Source organism: Apium graveolens, chromosome 3, assembly GCF_009905375.1.
Source record: "Apium graveolens cultivar Ventura chromosome 3, ASM990537v1, whole genome shotgun sequence".
Lineage (NCBI taxonomy): Eukaryota > Viridiplantae > Streptophyta > Magnoliopsida > Apiales > Apiaceae > Apium > Apium graveolens.
Genome location: NC_133649.1, coordinates 54782963 through 54792117, shown reverse-complemented (window position 1 = coordinate 54792117; position 9155 = coordinate 54782963). Strand labels below are relative to the sequence as shown.

The window sequence follows — 9155 nt, the reverse complement described above, 5'->3', positions numbered from 1 at the left end:
TATTTAAATGATTTTTCACTCTAACATGAGTCAAAATTGGGATTCTATTTTTCTACTTAAACAATTTATCTTATGGAACTTTGACTTTAAGGTGTAAGACGGTGATTAGTTAGTATTTGACCAGTTGTTAGCTGCAAAGGACAATCCCTTTAACTTGTATGCGCATTCGCTATACAACTACGAGCACCTCTTCTATCATGGTTTACATGATCAGATTTAACGGATTTGAGACTATAATTTGGACATATCTCACAAATATTAAATGGAAATGATGTGCTCAATTTGCAAATCGCACTTGATGAAATTTTATTAACGACTCAAGATCAAGGATACTGATTAGTACATCCTCCATTTACAGAAAATTATACCCCAGAAAACATGAAGATTTGGTGGTAGCAAATATGTTGCATCTTCCGTTATCCAACAAAACTCAATTTTGAAGCCAGCAATTTGTTAACAAGTAAACCCAAAAGTCCCCGGTGTTATAATATATATTTATATTTATTATTATATTATATATATTAGGATATTTTTTTATATAAGTTTAGACATGTATTATAAATTCCAGGTGTATTATAATTAAGTTTTATGTTTATATATTATTTCTAAAGCTAGCTATCATGGTATTAGAACTTGATTAAAGGAGGACTCGGGTTCGTTCTCCCAATTTATTTAATTTAAATATTTGTATTATTATTGATATTGATATTAATTGTAAATGTTGTCTTGTTAAGAATATAAGATCAAATTTTTCTCCACCACTTAAGAGATGTACTGATTACTTTGTATCGGGTAACAACAATGCAATTAACAAAGTAAAAAAGTAATATACAAAATGAGATCGGATTTGGATATCCAAATTTCAGAAATTAATGATCCTTATCAAAAAATATATAATTAGGTTGATTTATTCCTTAAATGAAAGGACTTATTCGTTTATTTAGTAGTAGTAGAAGTGTAGAACTTGTAACATTTGTAAGCGATGCAAAACACGTATCTCATGATAACAAAATGTTGATGGTGTTTGTGCCGAAATGCTAAGAAATAAGGTCAGCTGTTCACTCGGTGTAAGAGAAATAATTGTGAAAATTATTTACTTTTTAATCAACAAAGAAGAAAATGAGCAAATGCAGGCAATTGTGATGCCGATATAGCCAGCTGAGTAAACATATACACAGAAAAACCTCGGGTAGGTGTGAGCGTATGAATATGCCAAGTTTGTTAGGTTAATTTCATTATCTTGAATTCTTCATTTTTATTAAAGCTTCTTGAAAATATATGCACATTGAGAGCAACCGCTGAAATTATCTGCATGAAAAGTAGTAACATAGATGATACAACACTTGCATACAGATTACAAGAAAACTTGACCAAACTAAATAAATAATAATTAACAGATTCTGAAAAATGTGTTATTATATTCTAAATAGCACAGTATTTTTTAATTTTCTTATTTATTCTCGCGTGGAGATACAATACGAAAAATTGTATTCCTAGATTGTTTAGTTAGCTTGCGGTCAGGGGAGCATCTAATAAGGGTCAAGAGATGTGTTCCCCAAAATAAAAATTTTATATTTTTTAATTATTATTAATTTTTTAAAAAAATATATAAAAATATTCCGTAAAAACTCAAAAATATAAAAATATATCATAAAATACGGTCGATATTCCTAGAATGTAAATCAATCCGTCTCTGCATGTGAACAAAAAAAAACACGTATATATCTATACACCGACTCGAAAAGTAAAAATAATACAATGAAAATACGACGTTTGACAGTTCAAACGTATTATGTGCATGGATATAGTTGTTGACTTGGTGGCTTCTGCAGACGAATAAGAAAAGAGAGAGTTGTTAGCTTTGGTAAGTATAATTGTCTAAATTACATTTTACCCCGAGATTGAACTTGTGTATTTTAATAGTAAGATGATTAATTAGCCCTATAAATAGAGGCCTAAGTTTTAGATGAAAGCATAACACAATCAGCAAGGCATAAGGGTTAGTAAAACATGGGAAGAATAGCTAAAGGCTCCAAAATGGGCACTCTCATTGTGTCTTTACTTGTAGTTTTGGTTTCTCTCACTTTCCCATCAGAAACCATAGCATCTTACTCTTACTCCTCTCCACCCCCACCACCTAAACAATCTCCTCCTCCACCTCCTTATCATTACATGTCTCCTCCACCACCTCCTCCGGTGCACTCTCCACCACCACCATATTACCATTCTCCCCCACCTCCCGACCATTCTCCTCCCCCACCTTACCATTACCAATCTCCACCTCCCCCAAAACATTCTCCACCACCACCAACTCCTGTTTACAAGTACAAGTCTCCACCACCTCCGGTGCATTCTCCTCCCCCTCCTTACCATTACAACTCTCCACCACCGCCTAAGCACTCTCCACCTCCACCAACACCTGTTTACAAGTACAAGTCTCCACCACCTCCTGTGCATTCTCCTCCCCCTCCTTACCACTACGAATCTCCACCTCCACCTAAGAAGTCTCCACCACCACCAACACCGGTGTACAAGTACAAGTCACCACCACCACCAAAGCACTCCCCACCACCACCAACACCAGTTTACAAATACAAATCACCACCTCCACCTACACATTATCCAGCACCAGTACATCACTACAAGTACAAGTCACCACCACCACCTACTCCAGTTTACAAGTACAAATCCCCACCACCACCCAAGCATTCTCCTCCACCACCAACGCCCGTTTACAAGTACAAGTCTCCACCACCACCCAAGCATTCTCCACCACCACCAACACCCGTTTACAAGTACAAGTCTCCACCACCCCCAATGCACTCTCCACCACCACCAGTTTACAAGTACAAGTCTCCACCACCCCCAATGCACTCTCCACCACCACCAGTTTACAAGTACAAGTCTCCACCGCCACCAGTGCATTCCCCACCACCACCAGTTTACTCTCCACCACCACCCAAGCATCACTACTTCTACACTTCACCACCTCCTCCACACCACTATTAAGAAAAAGATAGGGTCCTTCACATAAAGGTTCCAACTTATCTTAATGCATGGGCCGCATGGCAATACATTCAAAATTCATATAACATAAAATATATCATTCGTCCCTTGAGATAAAACAAAGTGGACATACTATATATTGATAAAGTTTATTTACATTTACAGGACATGCAGCGAGGCCAAGGCACACAGAAGATATATGAAGTTGAATTAGAGTGCAGGATGTTTTTGACGTTTCTACCTATATATGTTCACCGGATTATATATGGTCTTTGTATTTTAGTACTCTGGGTTATTTGCCTTTTTGTTTGCCAGGGAATAATATTTCACATGTAACAGAACCTTCTCACCCTCTAGAAATAGAGGGGTTTATTATTATTGCATTACAATTCTATGAATAAATTCCTTTTTTATATATATTTGAATTGTTGCAATTCGCAGTGCTATTTCATGTTTTATTGTCACGTGTTAGTAAAATTACACAAAATTGAAAGATATTAAAACGCTTTACCCATGATAAATAATTCAATTAGTTGGTTTGCTAGTGCACTTCAAAGTTGTTAATTTTATATTTTTACCAGTTTAATTTAATGATTGTGAATTTATCTAATTAAATATAATTTATTGAATTCAACTTAATTTATCCAATTTAGTGAAAACACATCGGTAATCTAAGACGTGATCCCCTAGCACAAAGCAGTAAAATAACTCAATCACTGTATTAATATTTTATGACAATTTATTTTAAAATTTTCTTTCTAAAAAAAGGGCAAGTGTTGGGATGATTAACAGCCAACGTAACTCACAAAAAAAGAGTTCATGCAAGTAACATATAACATTAATGGGGCAAGGCTTGTGCAATATATAGGTCCCCATGTTAATTTGTAACAACCCAACATTTTATATATACTTTCGGCAATAGGTTCAAGTGACAATTATGAATCAGTAAAAGATGGATGTATGCTGTTTTACTAGAAAAGCTGCGCGACAGCTTCTGCTTGAATCTGGTATTTGGCATTTTACGTAATTAGGAAATATTCGGTGCTACGCCCTTTATTATTTTTGTGTAAATGTAGGATTACATTTTATCTCTTTACTTGTACATTATTTACTTTGAAGAATATTTCTTTTCTGCTTTCTGGAAAGAGAATTAACGCTTGAGTTCCTAAAATGAATTCCTAATTTTATAAATCCATACATTTTCTTTATACTTTTTAAATTCCTCTTATTAGTAGGCAATTTTAATGAACTAATTAAATTGTGTATACCACCGTTCTTATTCTTAAGTCACTACAACAAATATGCCCATTTGCGACGGAATTTTCACACTACAATTCGTCGCAATAGGGCAATTGCGATGGAAAATTTTCAACGTTTTTGCTCAAGTCTTAAATTCAGATTTTCGTCATAAATAACCTTTTCGTCATAAATATCAATTCTGTCACAAGTTTCAATTTTTTCGTAAGTACATATTTCGTCATAAGTTACCATTTCGTCGTAAGTACATATTTCGTCACAAATCTAAGAAAACCGTCGCAAGTTAGAGAAAAAGTGGGCTGATAATTACACTTTCGACGGAATATACCGTCGTTTTATCTTTAATTTACAACGATTTGTATGTCATAAGTTATCATCTTGGGACCGCAAGCTTGCCATGATTAATTTAAAACAAAAAATGAATAAATTCATGAAGAACAACCGTCCTAGTAACCCAAAATTCCGTCATAAGTACCCAGCATAATTACAGAATTCCGTCATAAGTTACCTAGAATTCCGTCATTAAATTCTCTCTCCAGAAGCAGCATCGTGCTGTTTTTTCTTATTCCAGCCTTTTTCGGCTTTCAAATTGAATTCTAAACCTTTCCAATCACAAATCACAATCTATATACACTCGTAGCGCAATTCAACACCAAAATATATAAAAATATGCAAAACTATTAATAAGAAATCATTCATACATTTAAACCAACCTAAATATGAAAGATACCATACTTTACATAAATATTATCACAAAACTGTTTCGACTACACAAAAAGTTAAAACAATCCGACATTAGCTTAGATCATCTTACAAATATTCCTAGATTTAGTTCACAATGATAATTATCCTACAAACATTCATAACCCATTGCATCGATATTTAACCCCTAATTATAGGACCGCCACGAGAGACTACGTTATAGGGCACATTCATATCTCGGTCATCGTCATCATCAGATTCTGTCCTTTCACTGCCCCCACCATCATCAACATCATCATCGTCGGCCGGGGCCTTTCCCTAAAATATACATAAAAATATAATATTAAAATCTAAATATCCAACATAATATAATATGTAAGTGCTAAAACATTATTAAGTAAACTTTTAAAGGATAATTAAATTTTTTGTATAACTATAATCTGTGTGATAATATTAGAGCAATTGATTTTGTCTAAGATCTCTAAAACAAATAGAGGTTCATGATTCATACTACACTATTAGGAGGTAAATATAGATTTACTCCTATATATAAGACGATCATGTTAATGCAAAAATGGTTCAATATATAAGACAAAGCACTAGATATTAGGTTATGTTATGCATTTTGATCCTTAACTATACTATACAAATATGCATAACCTTAGAAAATCCAGAAATTAAATTTGAAAAAAAGATAGATTCTTAACTTAACAAAATATCGTAATACGTATTTTTACCTTAACTGCTCCAGGTCCGTCCTTTTTATATATATTGTTTAGTACCTCAACAACGACCCGAATAATGGCATGTCGAGTCTCCCTAGAAATGGGATGATCTGATGGTAGCGAAGGGTCTCCTTCAACCACATCACGTGCTAAAAGATGAACCTCATCAGCAGTCAGCGGATACTCCTCGAAATTAGCTCGAGCCTGTGCAAGGGTTTCATCCACGGCCCTCATAAATAATTCATCTTGTATGCGAGCCACTACAGATCTGCCGGAGTTTCCTTCCCCTTTTCGAGGCGGTGGTGGACGTCCATCAGATCCTGTGCCAATTTATATTTGTCATTAGTAGTAACAAATTACAGGGGACAAAAGCAGACTGCAAAAATATTCCAGTTACAAAAAAGAATATACCATAGATGTCAGAAGGTCGAAGGTGCGGGTGTCCAGGAATCCTATTATTTCTAACACCTCCCACAACCTCTATCCAACTATGTATTTAGGTCTTCTTAGGATCAACACCTTTCTTTCAACATATTGTAACGTAACGGTCCTGAAAAATAATTTTTATTAGTATAAATTAAATAAATATTCTAATATCAAATATTTTAAAACTAAGTGATATCGCTCAACCCTAATTTCCTTCAATTATCTCATCAAGTTGGAAACGATGGTAGTACTATTCTTACTCATGTCAATGATATCATGATGAACAACTCCAAACACGACGATCATGATGATTGCAAGTTCCTGTTTGATATAAACTTCGAAGATGGGAATATCGGAGATGAACTGGATTTAATCGATGCACCCATTTACATAACAATTTCAACTAATCGCTGGAGAGTTCGTATCTTGCTTTAGGATTGTATTCACCATTCATCCATAACTCTTGCATAATGCCCATTGCTTTCAAATCATCTCTGGAGTTAGTGGTATCCTTTGTCTTCAAACCCTTGATAATTGTATGAATTATATTAGCAAACACATTTTTCTCTGTGTGCATGACATCAATGCAGTGATGCAAACGCAATGAATCCTAATATGAAAAGTCGAAAAAGCTAGTGACATGCGTCCAGTTGTGTGAATCCCCAAACCCAATTGCCCTTTCTTTTCTATGTGGTTTCCCGAGTGGTGGAAAAGTGATACCAGCACACATATTATGAACAATGAGCCCTTTCCGTCGTCTTCTTTGGCGTTTTTCCAAGAACCCTATATGTAACCCATAAAAACTGGATTGTTTGCTATGTGGTAGTTGATTAGCTTTGACTTCACCCATACAAACATGACAAGCCATTTTACCATGGGTTGACCACCCACTAACCATACCCAATCCTGGAAAGTCACTAATTGTCCATAACAAGGATGCCCGTATCATAAAATTAGTCTTCATAGAAGCATCATATGTATACACACCAACTTGCCACAAGTTAATCAACTCATCAATCAAAGGCCTGAGATAGACATTCAGATTCCTTACAGGATCATTCGACCCAGGTACTAGTAGTGTCATGAACATGTATGGATCTTTCATAGACATGGTATGTGGAAGATTGTATACTAATAATACAACAAGCCAAACCGAGTATACAGTAGAAGTAATGTTGCTGTACGGGGGGAATCCATCAGTTGCAAGACCAAGTCTAACATTACGAATCTCTGCTGCAAAATCCGGATAGTTCATGTCAAATTCCTTCCATTCTTCTCCATCTGCAGGGTGACTAAGGACTCCATCGGTCACAATTCTGTTATTGTGATACTTCATATACTGGGATGTGCGAGTAGACATGTACAAACGTTGTAGACGAGGAGTGATTTTAAAATATCTTAAGACCTTTCTCAGAATTGTATCGCCCCCGGCTTTAGTCACATCTTTGTAACGGCTCAACTCACAGTACTTACAATTTTCCAAATCTTTATCTTCACCATAGAACAACATGCACTCATTCTCTCATGCATGTATTTTTTTTGTATCCCAAGCTCAAATTCTTGACCATCTTCTTGACATCATAATAATTAGAAGGGACCTTATGTCCCTCTGGAAACACGTCTCCTAGTAAAAAGAGCAACTCATCAAAGGCCTTATCACTACATTTATTTTTATTCTTCCAATGGGTAATTTTGTGATAAACTTCAATTGCGTGTACTTCAAGTTTCCCGGATATATTGGCTCCCCGACATCATTCACATTGTTCAAAAAATTAGATGCTTGCTCATTCGGGTCCTCATGGTTGCTATTTTCCTCTCCAAAATCTCCCCTTCTAAAGGCATCTTTCACCATTTCAAATTCATCAAACACATCTTCATGATCATTCATTTCTTCATTTCTTGAACCAATCTCTTTTTCATGATATTTCCATATGGTGTAAGTTTCAAGAAAACCGGTTGCATATAAATGGAACTCGACATCGGGAATGAGTTGGATGAGTTGATTTTTACATGGACATCTAATTAAAAGTTCCGGATCATTTGGTTCCTTACTATTTTCTCTTGCAAATTTCAATAAAAAATCAACCCCTTTGATGTATTCTTCCGTAAAACCATAACCACCGGGAATAGTTCTTTTGGAGATCCAACTAGTATCATAAGACATCTAAAAATGTAATAATAAATTGTAAATAAGCTACATATGTATACACACATAATAAGTTAAACATGTAATGAATTTAAATGTAAATCACATGGATGCATGCATACAAATTAAATATATGAGAGTAGAATGGAGTTCTTACATTAATGAATGTTACCGGAGTTAGTTCTTATGTCATTTTACATATGATGTTATTTTGCATAAAAGGAAATGGGTAAAGGATGAGAAAAAAAAAGAGGCAGTAGCATTTTACACAGGTTTACTTACGACGGCGACTGATTTCATCAAAAGTTTTTTTAATAAATATTATTTTAAATGCTCTTATAAATATCAGAAGGTGGCATTAATTATGGTTGGTGGGGGAACTTGCGACGCATTTCCGTCATAAGCTGTTTACGACGACCTTTCCATCGTAAATTAGGTACGGAAGCTTGCGACACATTTCTGTCGTAAGATATTTACGACGACCATTCCGTCGTAAATTAGGTATAAACGTCGTCGTTTCCTCTTGCAAATGCAAACAACCATTCTATTCATTTAATTTAAATTATAATTAAATAGTAAAATATAAAACTTGCAACGGAAACCAGTTCTGTCGGAAATTTAAAACAACGTCATTTCTCTTTACAGTGTTTTTTTTCTTTTTCTTTAAATTGTTCGTTAACCTGTTTATTAATAAAATACTATACTTACGACTTCAGATTTGTTCCGTCGCAAGTGTTTACGACGACTTCTACCTTTCTGTCATAAAGTTGCGCGCAAAATTTTTTCGTCGTAAGCTGATCGTCACAAATGGACATATTTCTTGTAGTGAGTATTGTCTTAGGCCTAATGTAATATTTCCTTCAATTTTTTATACTTTATATTCTTAAGTATTA

General features: G+C 34.8%; 1 protein-coding gene across 1 annotated transcript; it reads left to right on the top strand.

Moving 5' to 3' along the window:
• Positions 1 to 1967: 1967 nt before the first annotated feature.
• On the top strand, positions 1968 to 3425 carry LOC141712293 (uncharacterized). Its single transcript, XM_074515172.1, has 2 exons — positions 1968 to 3036; positions 3172 to 3425. Exon 1 carries the CDS (start codon positions 2011 to 2013, stop codon positions 3007 to 3009), a length of 999 nt encoding a protein of 332 aa, XP_074371273.1. The 5' UTR covers positions 1968 to 2010; the 3' UTR covers positions 3010 to 3036; positions 3172 to 3425.
• Positions 3426 to 9155: the final 5730 nt, after the last annotated feature.

What these genes read in the sequence shown, in the direction of transcription:
- LOC141712293 (XM_074515172.1), top strand. Translation starts at nt 2,011, where the DNA reads ATGGGAAGAATAGCTAAAGGCTCCAAAATGGGCACTCTCATTGTGTCT.